At 38.2% G+C, this 21,371-nt stretch overlaps 1 protein-coding gene across 4 annotated transcripts in view; it reads right to left on the reverse strand.

The window, feature by feature from the left end:
• SARDH (sarcosine dehydrogenase) overlaps positions 1 to 21,371 on the reverse strand; it is a 263,164-nt gene that overhangs the window by 63,084 nt on the left and 178,709 nt on the right. For all 4 annotated transcript variants that reach the window (XR_008399747.1, XM_053695898.1, XM_053695900.1 and 1 more), the window contains exon 17: positions 17,234 to 17,327. Coding sequence is in view for 3 of the 4 variants with exons in the window: in XM_053695898.1 (XP_053551873.1) it covers positions 17,234 to 17,327 (94 nt within the window). In the remaining variant the exon portion in view is untranslated. The remainder of the gene's footprint in view (positions 1 to 17,233; positions 17,328 to 21,371) is intronic.

Genomic DNA, 21,371 nt, shown 5'->3' on the forward strand with positions numbered 1-21,371 from the left:
CAGAGAAGAAGCAGGAGCTCCCTAGAACAGAGAAGAGGCAGGAGCTCCCTAGAACAGAGAAGAGGCAGGAGTTCTCCAGAACAGAGAAGATGCATTATTTCTCCAGAACAGAGAAGAGGTAGGAGTTCTTCAGAACAGAGAAGAGTCAGGAGCTCCCTAGAACAGAGAAGAGACAGGAGATCCCTAGAACAGAGAAGAGACAGGAGCTCCCTAGAACAGAGAAGAAGCAGGAGCTCCCTTGAACAGAGAAGAGACAGGAGCTCCCTAGAACAGAGAAGAAGCAGGAGCTCCCTAGAACAGAGAAGAGACAGGAGCTCCCTAGAACAGAGAAGAGACAGGAGCTCCCTAGAACAGAGAAGAAGCAGGAGCTCCCTAGAACAGAGAAGAAGCAGGAGCTCCCTAGAACAGAGAAGAGGCAGGAGCTCCCTAGAACAGAGAAGAGACAGGAGCTCCCTAGAACAGAGAAGAAGCAGGAGCTCCCTAGAACAGAGATGAGGCAGGAGCTCCCTAGAACAGAGAAGAGACAGGAGCTCCCTAGAACAGAGAAGAAGCAGGAGCTCCCTAGAACAGAGAAGAAGCAGGAGCTCCCTAGAACAGAGAAGAGGCAGGAGCTCCCTAGAACAGAGAAGAGACAGGAGCTCCCTAGAACAGAGAAGAAGCAGGAGCTCCCTAGAACAGAGAAGAGGCAGGAGCTCCCTAGAACAGAGAAGAGGCAGAAGTTCTCAAGAAGGTAGATGAAAAGGAGTTCTCTAGAATGGATAAGAGGCAGGAGTTCTCTAGAAGGTGCCCAAATCTCTTTAAAGGAACATGAAATCCCAAAAAAATTTCCTTCATGATTAAAGTGTAGAGGGTAGAATTTTAAAACACTATACAATTTACTTCTATTATCAAATTTGCTTTGTTCTTTTGCTATTCGTTGTTGAAAAGCAGAAATATTAGTTTAGTAGTGTGCACGTGTCTGTAGCACTATATGGCAGCAGTTTTGCAAGAATGTTTTTAGCATTGTTATACATTTCCAAGAGTGCTAGATGACAACGTTCCAATGTAAACAAATTGAAATCCCGCGATCGTGCACTCGATCCCGAGATATCAATGATGGAATCGGGTCAGGGGGGCGTCCCTATGATGCTAGGCACGCACTCCAGACCGCAATCGCATCCTGGAAGCGCCGTTGGCTTCAGGACAACCAAACGGTTAGGACGTTCTATTCCGTCCTAACTGCGCTAAAGCCCGGCATGGTTAGGACGGAATAGAACGTCACAACGGCGTTAAAAGGTTACAATTTAGATTTTAGAATCTGTATGTCTGATCAGTAATCACATATAAAAAGTTTATCTCCTATAATATGATATAAATGCTGCTGAAATACTTTAGAATTATTACCACTGAAGGGTTAAAACATGTAGAATACAGAAGTGCCCAGATACGTTGCAGATGATTTTCATCGGATCTTCTAACTTATCTTTTCAGCCTTTGGATTATGTCAAAACTACTTTGTTACTGTATCTCTGAATTGCATATTGCACACGGTTGCTTGCCGGAGAGGCCAGGAGCTTTTTTCTCCATTATGCCATTAGATCAGTCAGGCAAAGAGATGGATGTGAGAGATATCGCTTAGGAGGATACGAAAATCTATTTGGGTTACAAAAGGCAGGCTTTTAGCAAAGCACAGCTGCTAGGGGGTAGGGGGTCAGTGAACAATTCCAGGCACCTGCAGCTTCTATAATAGGAAGGGTGACATTATAAGCCCACTAAAAGACAGCAAGTTAACCTGTTCAGTCCCGGAAAGCTACCTACAGGTGTGTGCAACTAAACTGCTTTATATGCTCAAAACCAGCTATAAGTTGTAGTTAAAGGAACATTAAACACAATTAAATAAACACTAAATAAATGCTTGATAGAATGAAAAAAGATTAGTCTGAGAACAATACAATTAGCTGTTTATATATTGACAAAATAAGTGTAATTTTTTAGTGCCTATAAAACAATGGGAGCTGCCATGTTGTAACTTGGGTTACCTCCTCTGCTGTGGCCAATTAGGGACAGTTATAAATAGGTCACTAGAGTGTGCAACCAATGGCTGTGTGAAATATAACAGTGTTCTGCACTTCCATTTCTAACAGGAACTGAAAAACTCACAATTTCAGAATGGATTTACAGGAAAAGGGGACAAAAAAATAATGAACCTATATAGCGGAGGTTTTTTTATATATATATATATATATATATATATATATATATATATATATATATATATAACACAATTAAAATTATGGGGAGGCGAAAAGTGAGTTTAAAATCCTCCACTAAATACAAAATACAGAGAAAATAACTCATTGTGTAAACCATTTACAAATCTAAACAAGTCAGAAGACTTGCTTTAAACCTAGAAACTCTCTGACTACACTGTTTCCAATGCAGCAAAGGAATCTGGTTAAGATATGCAAATGAGGTTCATAATGACTCACCTGTTTACTTTTAGCCTGCTTTTTAAGACAGACTTCCCTTTATGCCATAGCACTGCTGTATTACACAGCTTTTATGCTTAGCTAGGGTTAGTACAGTGACTCAGACCAATCCCAGGACAGCTGTTTCGTGGTTTTGCCACTCATCAGCTGATAGTAGGTTAACCTCTCTCTCTCTCTCTCTCTATATATATATATATATGATTTATCATTTTATATCACCATCTCAAAAGTGTTTAATATACTTTTAAAGGGAGACAAAAGTACAAAGATCCAGGCCAGAGGTTCCCAAACCCCAGTAGCCCTATAAAACCCCTTCCACCTCACACATACCTCAGTTTAACGTATAGCCAAGACTAGCGAGGTAAGAAAAAGGAATAAGAGCCATAAAAAGGAGCAGGGAAAAAAGATGTTCCAAAAATAAATTAACCCTAGAACACATAGGGTGGGGTTCTCATAGACTCTCAACACCATGAGAGAAATAAATTTTTCAGGAAAGCCTAAATTATGTTTTCTTTCATACAGGTGGTGAGAGTCCATGATCCAATAAACCTGGGAACTAATTTCCAAGCTGTGGAGTCCATGAGTAATAACATAAAGGGAGGGATTTAAAAAACATTTTTTTTTCACTGAGAAATTAAATCCAGCCCCCCCCAAATTTTTTATTTTTTTAGAATGCACTTAAAAAATAAATCAAACAGGCAAAAAATCTACCTGAGACAACTGCCTGAAGAACCTTCCAACCAAAAGCTGCCTCAGAAGAAGCAAAAACAGCAAAATGGTAGATTTTTCTAAAAGTATGCAAAGAAGAACAAGTAGCTGCCTTCCATGGAGGAGAGATTGGCATGATTACAGGTTATTATGATGAACCAAAGCCTGAACAAAGCTATGAATATCAGGAAGACTAACAATCTCCCTATGAAACAAGACTGAAAAAACAGAAAACTGCATCTTCAAAGAACTATCAGATAAGCCCTTGTCTATACCATCCAGTAAAAATGGCAGAATCATAGGAGTTCTGAATGAATGCCAGGAAAAACCAAGATCCACAAACCAAGAAATAAAGGCCTTTCAGACCTTATGATAATACTTCCTAGTAAAAGGCTTATAGGCTTGAATTAAGGTTTCAATTACAGAATCAGAGAAACCCCTATATCTAAGAACTAACTGTTCAATTTCCATACCATCAAGTTTAAAGACTTGAGATCCAGATGGAAAACAGAGCTTGAGACAGAAGATCAGATTGCAGAGGCCAAGCAGGACAGCTGGACATATGAACAAGATCTGCATATCAAACCCAGCAAGGCCAAGCTGGAGCAATCAGGATTAAATAAGATTTCTCTAGGTGTATCTTAAAAATCATATTGGGTAGAAGTAACAGAGGAGGAAACAGATAAAGCAAGACCAAGGAACTACTGGAGCATCCACTAACTCTGCTTGAGGATCCCTTGACCTTGCAAAGTACCTGGGGAGTTTCTTGTTTAACCTCTTAAGGACATATGAAGGAATTTTTCCGTCATAAAACAATTGAGCAAACTGAAAGCTGCGTCCTTAAAGGGTTAAATGAGAGGCCATCAGATCTATCTCTGGGAGACCCTGAAGATCCACAATCTGATTAAACACATCCTGGCGAAGAGACCACTCCCCTGTATGAAGAGATTGACGAAGATAAAGACCCCCAAACAACTTTCATTTGTAGTGATCATAGTCCAAGTAGGACAAGCAAAAGAAGCCCCACGAAATAATAAACTGATGATCCAGCCAGCCACCAAATCAGAGACTGACTTGTATTGGGATCCAAAAATATCTTTTGAGAAAGCAGAGTATAATTTCTGCACCATTGACTAAATATACAAAGCTGAAGAGGTCTCATGTAAAAATGAGCAAATGGAATTGTATCTGAAGATGCAATCATAAGATCTAGAACTTCCATAAAAAGAGCTACCGAGGGGAAAGAGAGAGACTGAAGGTTAAGACAAGCTGACACCAATCTTAACCTTTGGTATTTAATTGGTATCTTACAGCGCTCAAAATAGTTATTCCTAATGGCTCCTGAGAACAAAGGAAACCTAGTTTTCCTTAAATGGGATAAATAATGGGATTGGGTGACCCGGGAGCGCCTAATGAAAGGCCAAGGAATATGATTAAGGACTAGTGGGACTACAGAATATTGGTATTAAAGTTAAAAACACATGATAAAAAGCCAATATTGAATAAAAAATGAATAAAAGATGAATAAAATGTCAACTCTAATTGAGTAGACTAGAGTGACTATATTTATTTACACAAATTATTGTTCAATATACAGATGATAAATGTTAATCACAGTACAGCTTCGGTAACTGGTGAAACGGATACAGATATATAAATGTTCCTATGTACTCAAATAGATATAAGGGGTTTTTTAAACCTCTGATAAGTTTATGTGGTAATCCTGTTAAAAAATGATGATATCTCCAAAAAGTGCAACAACAAAAAATGTGAAGTGAAAAGTGAAAAAAATCAAACAAAAAAGAAATTGATAACTTCAAAACTCATTTAAAAAATAAATCACTCAAAAATTGTGATACAAATGGTAATAAGTGATAAAAAGAAATTGATGTTGAAAAAAATAATTTTTTGTAAAAAATAAAAAATAAAATCAAAAAACAAAAAACGAAGTGATGCAAAAATTCAAGTCTTGAAAAAGGCCCAGAATAGGGCCAAAACGCGTTGGCAGCAAATTTGGTGAGCAAATTTCTGATATTTTGTTATATTTGTATAGCAGTATTGCGCTATGTCATTATTTCTTTTACAGGATACCACATAGGATTTACTAAGGATTAAATTCAGGACACAGTTTGAAGATATTCTTTCACTACATATCACATAAACACCACCTATCCAGGAATAGAGGACACATTCATAAGGAGGATTATTAGAGACACTATTCACTTCAGCACAACTACTATTAAATCTTTAATTGGGGTATACACCATTCACAATTTTTGCATTACTTTGTTTTTTGTTTTTTTATTTTATTTTTTATTTTTTACAAAAAATAATTTTTTAAACATCAATTTCTTTTTATCACTTATTACCATTTGTATCACAATTTTTGAGTGATGTATTTTTTAAATGAGTTTTGAAGTTATCAATTTCTTTTTTGTTTGATTTTTTCACTTTCCACTTCACATTTTTTGTTGTTGCACTTTTTGGAGATATCATCATTTTTTAACAGGATTACCACAAACTTATCAGAGGTTTAAAAAACCCCTTATATCTATTTGAGGACATAGGAACATTTATATATCTGTACCCGTTTCACCAGTTACCGAAGTTATACTGTGATTAACATTTATCATCTGTATATTGAACAACACTACTTTTAATTAAATGTATGTATTTGTATTTATTATTTTAACATTGTGTTGTAACATGGATCCATGCTTATAATTTTGTATTACATTGATCACATTGTATTACTTTATTCCTTTTTAATAATTTGTGTAAACAAATATAGTCACTCTCTAGTCTAATAAATTAGAGTTGACATTTTATTCATATTTTATTAATCTTTTATTAATATTGGCTTTTTATCATGTGTTTTTAACTTTAATACCAATATTCTGTAGTCCCACTAGTCCTTAATCATATTCCTTGGCCTTTCATTAGGCTCTCCCGGGTCACCCAATCCCATTACCAATCTTAACCTTCTCTGCTCTGTTAGAGAAAGACTCATGGCAACTGAATCTATTTAAAATCCCCAAAAACTACCTTTGTTGAGGATTTAAAGAACCTTTTGGGAAATTGTTCCTCCAACCATGCTTTTTAGGAAACAACAAGAGTCGATTGGTGTGAGATTCTACTAAAGATAAAGACAAAAACGAAGTAATGCAAAAATTCAAGTCTTGAAAAAGGCCCAGAATAGGGCCGAAACGCGTTGGCAGCAAATTTGGTGAGCAAATTTCTGATATTTTGTTATATTTGTATAGCAGTATTGCGCTATGTCATTATTTCTTTTACAGGATACCACATAGGATTTACTAAGGATTAAATTCAGGACACAGTTTGAAGATATTCTTTCACTACATATCACATAAACACCACCTATCCAGGAATAGAGGACACATTCATAAGGAGGATTATTAGAGACACTATTCACTTCAGCACAACTACTATTAACTCTTTAATTGGGGTATACACCATTCACAATGTTTGCATTACTTAGTTTTTTGTTTTTTTATGTTATTTTTTACAAAAAAACATAATTTATGCTTACCTGATAAATTTATTTCTCTTGTAGTGTAGTCAGTCCACGGGTCATCCATTACTTATGGAATATATATCTCTTCCTAACAGGAAGCTGCAAGAGGATCACCCAGCAGAGCTGCTATATAGCTCCTCCCCTCACATGTCATATTCAGTCATTCGACCAAAGCAGACGAGAAAGGAGAAACCATAGGGTGCAGTGGAGACTGGAGTTCAATTAAAATTTAGGTCTGCCTTAAAGACAGGGCGGGCCGTGGACTGACTACACTACAAGAGAAATAAATTTATCAGGTAAGCATAAATTATGTTTTCTCTTGTTAAGTGTAGTCAGTCCACGGGTCATCCATTACTTATGGAATACCAATACCAAAGCTAAAGTACACGGATGAAGGGAGGGACAAGGCAGGAACATTAAACAGAAGGAACCACTGCCTGAAGTACCTTTCTCCCAAAAATAGCCTCAGAAGAAGCAAAAGTGTCAAATTTGTAAAATTTTGAAAAGGTGTGAAGCGAAGACCAAGTCGCAGCCTTGCAAATCTGTTCAACAGAGGCCTCATTTTTAAAGGCCCAGGTGGAAGCCACAGCTCTAGTAGAATGAGCTGTAATCCTTTCAGGAGGCTGCTGTCCAGCAGTCTCATAGGCTAAACGTATTATGCTACGAAGCCAAAAAGAGAGAGAGGTAGCCGAAGCCGTTTGACCTCTTCTCTGTCCAGAGTAAACGACAAACAGGGAAGAAGTTTGACGAAAATCTTTAGTTGCCTGCAAATAGAACTTCAGGGCACGGACTACGTCCAAATTATGCAAAAGTCGTTCCTTCTTTGAAGAAGGGTTAGGACACAGTGATGGAATAACAATCTCTTGATTGATATTCCTGTTAGTAACTACCTTAGGTAAGAACCCAGGTTTAGTACGCAGAACTACCTTGTCTGAATGAAAAATCAGATAAGGAGAATCACAATGTAAGGCAGATAACTCAGAGACTCTTCGAGCCAAGGAAATAGCCATCAAAAACAAAACCTTCCAGGATAACAGCTTGATATCAATGGAATGAAGGGGTTCAAATGGAACGCCTTGAAGAACATTAAGAACTAAGTTTAAGCTCCACAGCGGAGCAACAGTCTTAAACACAGGCTTAATCCTAGTTAAAGCCTGACAAAAAGCCTGAACGTCTGGAACTTCAGCCAGACGTTTGTGTAGAAGAATAGACAGAGCAGAAATCTGTCCCTTTAACGAACTAGCAGATAAGCCCTTTTCTAAACCCTCTTGTAGAAAGGACAATATCCTAGGAATCCTAACCTTACTCCATGAGTAACTCTTGGATTCGCACCAATATAAATATTTACGCCATATCTTATGGTAAATTTTTCTGGTAACAGGCTTCCTAGCCTGTATTAAGGTATCAATAACCGACTCCGAGAAGCCACGCTTTGATAGAATCAAGCGTTCAATCTCCATGCAGTCAGCCTCAGAGAAATTAGATTTGGATGTTTGAAAGGACCCTGAATTAGAAGGTCCTGTCTCAGAGGCAGAGACCACGGTGGACAGGACGACATGTCCACTAGGTCTGCATACCAGGTCCTGCGTGGCCACGCAGGCGCTATCAGAATCACTGAAGCTCTCTCCTGTTTGATCTTGGCAATCAAACGAGGAAGCATCGGGAATGGTGGAAACACATAAGCCATGTTGAAGACCCAAGGGGCTGTCAGAGCATCTATCAGCAACGCTCCCGGGTCCCTGGACCTGGATCCGTAACAAGGAAGCTTGGCGTTCTGGCGAGACGCCATGAGATCCAGATCTGGTTTGCCCCAACGATGAATCAGTTGAGCAAAGACCTCCGGATGAAGTTCCCACTCCCCCGGATGAAAAGTCTGGCGACTTAGAAAATCCGCCTCCCAGTTCTCTACTCCTGGGATGTAAATCGCTGACAGGTGGCAATAGTGAGACTCTGCCCAGCGAATTATCTTTGAGACTTCCAACATCGCTAGGGAACTTCTGGTTCCCCCTTGATGGTTGATGTAAGCCACAGTCGTGATGTTGTCTGACTGAAATCTGATGAACCTCAGAGTTGCTAACTGAGGCCAAGCTAGGAGAGCATTGAATATTGCTCTTAATTCCAGAATATTTATTGGGAGGAGTTTCTCCTCCTGAGTCCATAATCCCTGAGCTTTCAGGGAGTTCCAGACTGCGCCCCAGCCTAGAAGGCTGGCGTCTGTTGTTACAATCATCCAATCTGGCCTGCGAAAGGTCATCCCCTTGGACAGATGTGGCCGAGAGAGCCACCATAGAAGAGAATCTCTGGTCTCTTGATCCAGACTTAGTAGGGGGGACAAATCTGAGTAATCCCCGTTCCACTGACTTAGCATGCACAATTGCAGCGGTCTGAGATGCAGGCGCGCAAATGGTACTATGTCCATTGCCGCTACCATTAAGCCGATTACTTCCATGCACTGAGCTACTGACGGGTGTGGAATGGAATGAAGGACACGGCAAGCATTTAGAAGTTTTGATAACCTGGCCTCTGTCAGGTAATTTTTCATCTCTACAGAATCTATAAGAGTCCCTAGAAAGGGAACTCTTGTAAGTGGTAATAGAGAACTCTTTTCCATGTTCACCTTCCACCCATGCGACCTCAGAAATGCCAGAACTATCTCTGTATGAGACTTGGCAGTTTGAAAACTTGACGCTTGTATCAGAATGTCGTCTAGGTACGGAGTCACCGCTATGCCTCGCGGTCTTAGTACCGCCAGAAGTGAGCCCAGAACTTTTGTAAAGATTCTTGGAGCCGTAGCTAATCCGAAGGGAAGAGCTACAAACTGGTAATGCCTGTCTAGGAAAGCAAATCTTAGGTACCGATAATGATCCTTGTGAATCTGTATGTGAAGGTAGGCATCCTTTAAGTCCACTGTGGTCATGTACTGACCCTCTTGGATCATGGGAAGGATGGTTCGAATAGTTTCCATTTTGAATGATGGAACTCTTAGAAATTTGTTTAGGATTTTTAAGTCCAAGATTGGTCTGAAGGTTCCCTCTTTCTTGGGAACCACAAATAGATTTGAATAGAATCCCTGCCCGTGTTCCGTCCGCGGAACTGGGTGGATCACCCCCATTAGTAAAAGGTCTTGTACACAGCGTAGAAACGCCTCTTTCTTTATTTGGTTTGCTGATAACCTTGAAAGATGAAATCTCCCTCGTGGAGGAGAAGTTTTGAAGTCCAGGAGATATCCCTGAGATATGATCTCCAACGCCCAGGGATCCTGGACATCTCTTGCCCAAGCCTGGGCGAAGAGAGAAAGTCTGCCCCCCACTAGATCCGTTTCCGGATAGGGGGCCCTCTCTTCATGCTGTCTTGGGGGCAGCAGCAGGTTTCTTGGCCTGCTTGCCCTTGTTCCAGGACTGGTTAACTTTCCAGCCCTGCCTGTAACGAGCAACAGCTCCTTCCTGTTTTGGAGCGGAGGAAGTTGATGCTGCTCCTGCCTTGAAGTTACGAAAGGCACGAAAATTAGACTGTTTGGCCTTTGATTTGGCCCTGTCCTGAGGTAGAGCATGGCCCTTACCTCCCGTAATGTCAGCTATAATTTCTTTCAAGCCGGGCCCGAATAAGGTCTGCCCTTTGAAAGGAATATTAAGCAATTTAGATTTAGAAGTCACGTCAGCTGACCAGGATTTAAGCCATAGCGCTCTGCGCGCTTGGATGGCGAATCCGGAGTTCTTAGCCGTAAGTTTGGTTAAATGTACGACGGCATCAGAAACAAATGCGTTAGCTAGCTTAAGTGCTTTAAGCTTGTTCATAATTTCATCCAATGGAGCTGTGCGAATGGCCTCTTCCAGAGACTCAAACCAGAATGCCGCCGCAGCAGTGACAGGCGCAATGCATGCAAGGGGCTGTAAGATAAAACCTTGTTGAACAAACATTTTCTTAAGGTAACCCTCTAATTTCTTATCCATTGGATCTGAAAAGGCACAACTATCCTCCACCGGGATAGTGGTACGCTTAGCTAAAGTAGAAACTGCTCCCTCCACCTTAGGGACCGTCTGCCATAAGTCTCGTGTGGTGGCGTCTATAGGAAACATTTTCCTAAATATGGGAGGAGGGGAAAAGGGCACACCAGGTCTATCCCACTCCTTGCTAATAATCTCTGTAAGCCTTTTAGGTATAGGAAACACGTCAGTACACACCGGTACCGCATAGTATCTATCCAACCTACATAATTTTTCTGGAATTGCAACCGTGTTACAATCATTCAGAGCCGCTAATACCTCCCCTATCAATATGCGGAGGTTCTCAAGCTTAAATTTAAAATTAGAAATCTCTGAATCCAGTCTCCCTGGATCAGATCCGTCACCCACAGAATGAAGCTCTCCGTCTTCACGTTCTGCAAACTGTGACGCAGTATCTGACATGGCTCTCACCTCACCCGCGCGCTCTGTCCTTAACCCAGAGCTATCGCGCTTGCCTCTTAATTCTGGCAATTTAGATAATACTTCTGTCATAACAGTAGCCATGTCTTGCAAAGTGATTTGTAAGGGCCTCCCTGATGTACTTGGCGCCACAAAATCACGCACCTCCTGAGCGGGAGGCGAAGGTACTGACACGTGAGGAGAGTTAGTCGGCATAACTTCCCCCTCGTTGTCTGGTGATAATTTCTTTACATGTAAAGATTGACTTTTATTTAAAGTAGCATCAATGCAATTAGTACATAAATTTCTATTGGGCTCCACATTGGCCTTTAAACATAGTGAACAAAGAGATTCATCTGTGTCAGACATGTTTAAACAGACTAGCAATGAGACTAGCAAGCTTGGAAATACTTTTCTAAATAAATTTACAAGCAATATAAAAAACGCTACTGTGCCTTTAAGAAGCACAAAAAGCTGTCACAGTTGAAATAACAATGAACCAAAATAGTTATAGCAACCAATTTTTCACAGTAAATGTATTAAGTTAGCAAAGGATTGCACCCACCAGCAAATGGATGATTAACCCCTTAATACCCAAAAACGGATTAACAATTTAATAATTAACGTTTTTCTCACAGTCAAAACACACTGTCACAGGTCTGCTGTGACTGATTACCTCCCTCAAAATGAATTTTGAAGACCCCTGAGCTCTCTAGAGACGATCTGGATCATGGAGGATGAAGTAGACAGATTGTGACTGAATTTTTACTGCGCAAAAAAGCGCTAAAATAGGCCCCTCCCACTCATATTACAACAGTGGGGAAGCTCAGAAAACTGTTTCTATGCAGAAAACAAAGATGGCCATGTGGTAAAAATCATGCCCCAATAAGTTTTATCACCAAGTACCTCACAAAAAACGATTAACATGCCAGTAAACGTTTTAAACATACATTTGAAAAGTTATGAATTGTTATTAATAAGCCTGCTACCAGTCGCTTTTACTGCAGTTAAGGCTCATACATTATTTCAGTATTAACAGTATTTTCAGAGTCAATTCCATTCCTTAGAAAAATATATTCAATGTACACACACTCATCAGCCTAATACCAGTCGCTATCACTGCATTTAAAGCTGAACTTACTTTACATTGGTATCAGCAGTATTTTCTCAGTCAATTCCATTCCTCAGAAAAATAATTTACTGCACATACCTCTTTTGCAGGGGGGCCCTGCATGCTATTCCCCTTCTCTGAAGTTACCTCACTCCTCAGATGAGAACAGCCAGTGGATCTTAGTTACGTCTGCTAAGATCATAGAAAACGCAGGCAGATTCTTCTTCTAATGCTGCCTGAGAATAAACAGCACACTCCGGTGCCATTTAAAATAACAAACTTTTGATTGTAGAAATAAACTAGGTTAAAAAACACCACAGACCTCTCACAGCGACCTATCTTAGTTAGGCTGCAAGAGAATGACTGAATATGACATGTGAGGGGAGGAGCTATATAGCAGCTCTGCTGGGTGATCCTCTTGCAGCTTCCTGTTAGGAAGAGATATATATTCCATAAGTAATGGATGACCCGTGGACTGACTACACTTAACAAGAGAAATAATTTTTTAAACATCAATTTCTTTTTATCACTTATTACCATTTGTATCACAATTTTTGAGTGATTTATTTTTTAAATGAGTTTTGAAGTTATCAATTTCTTTTTTGTTTCATTTTTTCACTTCACATTTTTTGTTGTTGCACTTTTTGGAGATATCATCATTTTTTAACAGGATTACCACAAACTTATCAGAGGTTTAAAAAACCCCTTATATCTATTTGAGGACATAGGAACATTTATATATCTGTACCCGTTTCACCAGTTACCGAAGTTATACTGTGATTAACATTTATCATCTGTATATTGAACAACACTACTTTTAATTAAATGTATGTATTTGTATTTATTATTTTAACATTGTGTTGTAACATGGATCCATGCTTATAATTTTGTATTACATTGATCACATTGTATTACTTTATTCCTTTTTAATAATTTGTGTAAACAAATATAGTCACTCTCTAGTCTAATAAATTAGAGTTGACATTTTATTCATATTTTATTAATCTTTTATTAATATTGGCTTTTTATCATGTGTTTTTAACTTTAATACCAATATTCTGTAGTCCCACTAGTCCTTAATCATATTCCTTGGCCTTTCATTAGGCTCTCCCGGGTCACCCAATCCCATTACCAATCTTAACCTTCTCTGCTCTGTTAGAGAAAGACTCATGGCAACTGAATCTATTTAAAATCCCCAAAAACTACCTTTGTTGAGAATTTAAATAACCTTTTGGGAAATTGTTCCTCCAACCATGCTTTTTAGGAGTCGATTGGTGTGAGATTCTACTAAAGATAAAGACAGAGCTTAAACCAAGATGTCGACCAGGTATGGAAAGACTGAAATACACTAAATTCTGAAAACAGACAAAAGGGCAGCCATAACCTTTGTGAATATTCTTGGAGCTGTAGCCAGACCAAATGGTAGAGCAACAAACTGAAAATGCTTGTCCAGAAAGGCAGAAACTGGAAATGTTCTCTGTGAATTGAAACATGAAGGTAAGCATCCTTTAAATCTATTGCGGACATAAACTGACCTTGATTAACAAAATGCAGGAGAGTCTGAATGCTTTGCATTTTAAAAGATGGAATCCTTACAAACTTGTTCAGGGATTTGAGGTCCAGAACTGGTCTGAAAGCACCTTCCTTCTTTGGAACAATGAAGAGATTTGAATAAAATTCCAGCCTGTGTTCAAGAAAAGGAACTGGTAAAATCACTCCAATAGTTTCCAGATCTGAGATAGATAGGAAAAAAAGCTTGAGCTTGTAGTGACATAACAGAGATTTTATCCCTGGACTTAAAACACTACGCCTTTTTCATGTAAGAACTCCCTTTCACCACAGATAATATAGCCTTTGAATGGCATATGATAAACCGTTCCCTATTGAATTGGGGCATAGAAACTGGAAAACCAAACTAGTCTCATTTTCCTCCTCCTACTGATGATGGCTAATTTTGGACAAAGAAAAACCACACAGAGAATTTGGCTAAGTATTCGTGGGATAAAATTATCTGTGATTATTTTATTTATTTTGCATTGTTGCACAAATTGGGGTTGTGGTAGCTAGTTGCCTTGTATTATTTGGACTGTTTTGTTGTAAAATATATTTGTATATATACCTGTAAATATTCACCTTATTACAACATATATATATTGGTACCACAGAGCTTTTAAAGGATTCCTTGGAACATTGGACAGAAAAAAAACTTCCTCTGGGAGGCCTTGTTCTAAATACTCTTCAATATCCCTGAAAAACTATATTCAGAACCCAGGGATCTGGAACAGAATGAAACCAAGCCTCCTATTAGAACCTCTGGATCGGGGGGCCGCATCTTAATGCAGTTTTGGGAGTAGGGATAGATGTCTTACCCTGTTTCACTTGCTCTAGTTGGCACTAGGTCTCCAGACTGAGCCAAAGGTGCCTTGCTTCTGAGCAGAGAAGTCAACGTTTTGTTCTTTATTCTGATGAAAGGAATGAAATACTGTTCTGAAAGACTAGATAACCAGTAAGTTGAATCAGCAGCGACAACCGCAAAATAAATAGCTGGCCTGAGCATATACCCTGCTTGTAAAAAGGCCCTTCTATGAAAAGACAAATTTTCTATCCAAAGAGTATTTAAAAGAAGTACTGTATTCCAAAGGAATAGTAGTACATTAAGATGTGGTGACATAGCCTTTAATAACCACATAAGCCAGAGTGGAAATGGCTCCATCAACCTTAGGAACAGTTTCCTACAAATCAACATTAGTAGCAGGTAGATATTACAGCTTTTTAAACCTTGAAGAAGGAGTAAAATAATTATCTGGCTTAGACAATCCCCTAGAAATCAAGTCAGAGACAGCATCAGGAATAGGAAAAACCGCAGGGAGATTTAAAAAAAAAAAAAAGTCTTAAAAACTGAATTTAAAAGATTACAAGGCTTATCATCAGAAACTTTAGGATATTAATCCCTAAAGTAATTAAGACCTACTTTTAAAGAGAACGAATATGATTAACTTTAAACAAAAAAGAGGAAATATCAGGTTCATCCTCAATTGAAGATTCCTCATCACCAGAAGTAACTTAAGATCCAAGGAACAAAAACTCTATGGGCCTATTTATTGATCCAAATTCAAATGTGATTATTGACGGTATTATTGCTACTGCCGTTTTTCTTTTCTTACTGACCCAGGTATGCTATAAGTTCATTATATATAAAAAAAAGTTTAATTAGGTGTAGTAAAAGAATTATTAGCTATATATTATTATTATTCATTTTGTTCCATTTTAGAAATTATTAGAATTATTAGAAATGGAAGTGCAGAATCCAGACTTAACACTAAATTATTACATAGAGTCCTAGTCTGCACATTCATTTAGATCTGCCCCCTATTTGTCTTCAGCAGAAAAGGAAACCTAAGTTAGAACATGGTGGAGCCCCTGAAAATGGATTAAACACATAGTTAAAGTAAGTTCTAAAACAGCAATGTGATACTAAAATTTTTCTGACAACATCTGGTGAACCAAAGACAAAAGGCAAATGTGTGAAGCCACCAGTTAGCTCCCAGTAGTGTAGGATATGTACATATTCTTTTCAACAAAGGGCACCAAGAGAATAAAGTAAATTTGAAAATTGAAGTGAATCTAAAAGGGTCTTAACATGTCCTTCTCTATCTGAAGCATGCACGTTTAATTTTGATGTTCCTACCCCTTTAAGTATTGCTAGAAATTCACAGTGATTATTTGAGGGTGTAGTGTACTCTTTTAGGATCATTTGATGGTATTTAGAGAAGTTTCAAGAAAGCCGCTCTATATTTATTAGAAGATTACACATTTTGTCTGTAGTGTCCTCAAAGGCACAAACACTATCAAATGTTCAATATGGCAAATGTCAAGCCAGGATTTCAGCTCATCTCTGTCTGAGCACAGCTGGCTAAATTATAATACAGATAAATCCATCGGTGCTCAGATCTTGTCCAGTAGTGCAAGGGCAGGTTGGAAATTATAATACAGATAAATCCATCTGTGCTCAGATCTTGTCCAGTAGTGCAAGGGCAGGTTGGAAATTATAACACAGATAAATCCATCTGTGCTCAGATCTTGTCCAGTAGTGCAAGGGCAGGTTGGAAATTATAACACAGATAAATCCATCTGTGCTCAGATCTTGTCCAGTAGTGCAAGGGCAGGTTGGAAATTATAATACAGATAAATCCATCTGTGCTCAGATCTTGTCCAGTAGTGCAAGGGCAGGTTGGAAATTATAATACAGATAAATCCATCTGTGCTCAGATCTTGTCCAGTAGTGCAAGGGCAGGTTGGAAATTATAACACAGATAAATCCATCTGTGCTCAGATCTTGTCCAGTAGTGCAAGGGCAGGTTGGAAATTATAACACAGATAAATCCATCTGTGCTCAGATCTTGTCCAGTAGTGCAAGGGCAGGTTGGAAATTATAATACAGATAAATCCATCTGTGCTCAGATCTTGTCCAGTAGTGCAAGGGCAGGTTGGAATTTATAATACAGATAAATCCATCTGTGCTCAGATCTTGTCCAGTAGTGCAAGGGCAGGTTGGAAATTATAAGGTGTAGTACAGTAGTTGTACAATATATTTTCTATTCTCTGTGATATTGCAAAGAAATACATTTTATGTTGAAGGAACATTTACTTTTGAAATTGTATGGAAATATGTAAGATAATGTCCGGAGACTTGTGACATTAAGAGACAAATAATTTTGATCTGTTATAAGTTATAATTAAGCTTCTCATATATAGGGAGGATGTCATACACCATTTTATACCTCTATATACTACATATATACTTAATTGATTATCCTTGTGATGTTTACTCAATATTCAGGACCTGAGCTTTGGAGAAAATGGAAAAAGCAACTGATAACTACAGGATTTTGGCTTTTACTGGATTCTCCATTCAACTTTGAAGTTGTAATCTCAATAAATCAGTGTGGTTAAATGCAATATGTTCCCCAGTTATCTCACAGAGCATGAGGACGGCCATTTTACTTACCTTGAACCCTGCAGCCATCACCAGCTTGTGCGTGGAGAATGGGAACGCCTCATTGCTAAGGTCCTCATCTAGCACTTCCTCCAAGACTGAGCGGCTGGAAGAAGAGACACAAAGTGTCAAAATCAGAGATAGACTTAATGGATACAGTAAAGGTATTATGAACAGAACTTATTGAATCACTGAGAGGCTATTTGTACAAAGGGAGCAGATGGGTATCAGGCCTCACTACAAACACTTGTCCGCCATGTAGATATGTTACGGTTATTGCTTGCACCCAATTCACTAACAGTCGTAATAAGCCAAAGTTCTACCAGTCTTGACTGTAGCACCCCCAAACCTCAGAGGTGGTATCTGCTGGAAGGCAGTAACATTTCTATATACTCAGTGCTCTACGCAGGGCAGGCAGAAGTGTAATAGCAGATGTGGTCCCTCACTTGTCCCCTCTGCTCCCTTGATATTTAGCTTTCTGGTTAACCCCCCCCCCCCCTAGTTTTATGGTCTAGAACTGCCCCAAGTCAGACATTGCTAATGCATAGATTAGAAGACATATCGCAAGTCTCAGCAAGTAACAGACTACTGACTGACACACACTATGATGGAGTCTTTGAGGTTCTAAACATATTTGAACTTCTGCATGCAATGATGTAGACAGGGTATTGTCCAGACTTTTCACATTCAGCAGTGTCGTATACACTCAAACATTTCCTAATAGGATAAAAGGACAAACAGAAAAACAAAAGGGACTTTTTTCCTCAACCGTGTACCTCAGCATTATGGAGTTGGTGGTGAAGAGAAAAACAGAGACCAAAGGAAACCCAGAGGAAAGTAACAAATCACCAAACAAAGACCCAGTCACGTACATAAGTTATGGGCATTAGAAAACATCTGCACACAGTGAATGTAAGAGAGACAATGAAAACGGAATGCTGTGGGATTATCATGGTAAAGCCAACGCGTCATTCTAGGTGCTGCAAGAAAATAAATCTAGAACCTTGAAATGCTTCAGGTTACGGCTGCATTGTTATACGGTTATAAAATACACTGATCATAGAAATAACTTGTAGTTACAGTTCAGTTTGCTTTACACAGATATAGGCCTAGAGAAAACATTTAGGTACGGAGGAATAGTCTAAACTAACAGGACTTCAACAAACAGCAAATGGGGTATGTGGGGTTACGTTACTCTCTGGCATAGACCTGTGTGTACCAACACTTGTTCTCATCCAATATGGCTACCAAGTACATCACACAATCTAAGCACGTGACACTTGTGGGCACAAACAAATGAAACAAAGCATCACCCATGACAACTAATACCAGTTTAACAACTGCACAATTTAAGTTCCAAACAAGGTCAATATTGTGTTTTCTAGGACACTTAGGGCACCTTAGTGCTACCCGATAATTATTTTTGTTATAAACTTTGGATTATGCCAATTTAAATAATAAAAGGAGACCGTATTTTAAATATTGTGACCCATTAAGATCTAGTATAGATTAAGCTGAATAATCTGCACCGTGGCGTATGTTTTTATTAGCTATGTCCAAGGAAAATGGAAGTAAAAATGAAATTTTCATGAATTTTCAGTGTACTTCTATCATCAAAATTACTTTGTTCTCTTGGCTTCCTTTATTCTAAAGCATACCTAGGTAGGATCAGAAGCAACAGTGCATTACTGGGAGCTAGCTGGTAACTATGCATTGTCATTGGCTCAGCCAACATGTTCAGCTAGCTCCCAGTAATACATCTCTCCTCTTGACTTGAATTTAACAATAAGCAATACATTTGCAGAGATTAAATACATAGTTGTATGTCACAGTTGTATGTGTCTTTAATAATATTTAAAAAACAACGATCTGATACAATCAGCATCAACAAATAAAGGAATCCAGAGCAATATAACAAATGATAAATGATTTAAGTACCCTTAAGAAATGGTCAACAAAGTGATAATGAAATATTAATAAGTGCAAAATAATATATTTATGGAACACAAAGCCAGAATAGAATCCAAACTTTCCAATTGTAAATAAAATGTTATTTTATTTAGTATTTTACTAAAAACTTTTATGAACAGTAAATCACATACACATATAAAATAAAATAAGGTGCACCTTATATCTACTACACAATAGATACAATGTAATTGAAACTTTGTTATGTTAACGGCAAGAAAACATTGTATGAGGTATAGTTCAGCGTGTTGCTTATTTTCTGTCACTTATTTTGTATCCAAACTTTGCAACGTTAATTATTTTTGGCAGCTCTGAAATAATGTAACATATAAAAGTGATAGTTAGATGCTGAGTTAAGCACGATATTTTTAGTTCCCGGGAGAATATATTTTGTAAGTGTCTCTTATGTGCTTTTAACTTTGAGGATCAATATTGCCCATACAGATGATTAACTCACCAGAATCCGAAAGTTTCAGAAGTCTTTCTCTGACCTGGTCCTGTCTCGGTATTTTCCTCTTTAGTGTAGAGTGTTCGGCGTCTTGTCAGCCGTTAGGTTGGATTCTGACGTGTCTCAAACACGTGCTATGCTCATCCACCAATCACTGGGTCAGATTACCGGTGAGTAGTTTTTCAAAACGGCAATATGTTCCGTATGTGGAGATAAATCTGTGAATGTTCAGCAGAAACGCGTAGATGACTCAGACCGATGAAAGCTGGCCAGCTTAATGTGGATATTTCCTAAGGAAAGTACTGGATTGCATCTGAAAAAAGATTAACACTGAAAGCACGTAAAGTCTCATTCTGGATACTATTTGAACTTTTGGCAAAACTACTAAGTGTAAAAAGGACCTACATTTAGTGAGATTATTGCCCTTGGAACATTCACAGATTTATCTCCACATACGGAACATATTGCTGTTTTGAAAAACTACTCACCGGTAATCTGACCCAGTGATTGGTGGATGAGCATAGCACGTGTTTGAGACACGTCAGAATCCAACCTAACGGCTGACAAGACGCCGAACACTCCACACTAAAGAGGAAAATACCGAGATAGGACCGGGTCAGAGAAAGACTTCTGAAACTTTCGGATTCTGGTGAGTTAATCATCTGTATGGGCAATATTGATCCTCAAAGTTAAAAGCACATAAGAGACACTTACAAAATATATTCTCCCGGGAACTAAAAATATCGTGCTTAACTCAGCATCTAACTATCACTTTTATATGTTACATTATTTCAGAGCTGCCAAAAATAATTAACGTTGCAAAGTTTGGATACAAAATAAGTGACAGAAAATAAGCAACACGCTGAACTATACCTCATATAATGTTTTCTTGCCGTTAACATAAAGTTTCAATTACATTGTATCTATTGTGTAGCAGATATAAGGTGCACCTTATTTTATTTTATATGTGTATGTGATTTACTGTTCATAAAAGTTTTTAGTAAAATACTAAATAAAATAACATTTTATTTACAATTGGAAAGTTTGGATTCCATTCTAATTTTTATACATTATAGTACATAATTATCAACATATTTTATAGAATTAGTATTGTGGTAGAGCTCTTTTTGAGCGCACTGTTAATCTTTGTACAATTTTAAATTCTAGTGTGATTTTTGGGAATTATCACACTTAAAGAGCTGCTAAATCTACCCACTGGGTACCCCTTTTGTTTTATACAAAGCCAGAATAGTCAGGACATTTGGCTATGGACACAAATAAGATAAGATATTATTAAAACCAAATGCAGAAGAGGCGTTTGTAAATAGTAAACTGATTCATTTATTGATCAGATAGAATAGATGATGCTGGTTTTTGTAATAAAGTAGCTATGACATTGGGTAATGGGTTCATGGTGATCTTTAAAGATAAAAAGTGTTCAGAAAAATCTAACACTGTGAAAGTTATTGATATTATCAAAGAGTTCAGTGTTTTATGAACCAAAGTGCCAGCTAATTCTCCAGAGAAAATATGTTTTCTAAAGATTTCTTTTTATAATCTCACAGCTGCTGTGTACACATGCAAGATCTCTACAAAAGTGTTTTACCGCAGGAGAAATCCTTCTTTTTGTCAGTATTTTAACAGACAACTTCTAATATTTTATATATACTGTGTGTGTATATACATACACACACACACATAAACATATATACAACATACAAACACAAACCAACA

Source organism: Bombina bombina, chromosome 12 (assembly GCF_027579735.1).
Source record: "Bombina bombina isolate aBomBom1 chromosome 12, aBomBom1.pri, whole genome shotgun sequence".
Taxonomy (NCBI): domain Eukaryota; kingdom Metazoa; phylum Chordata; class Amphibia; order Anura; family Bombinatoridae; genus Bombina; species Bombina bombina.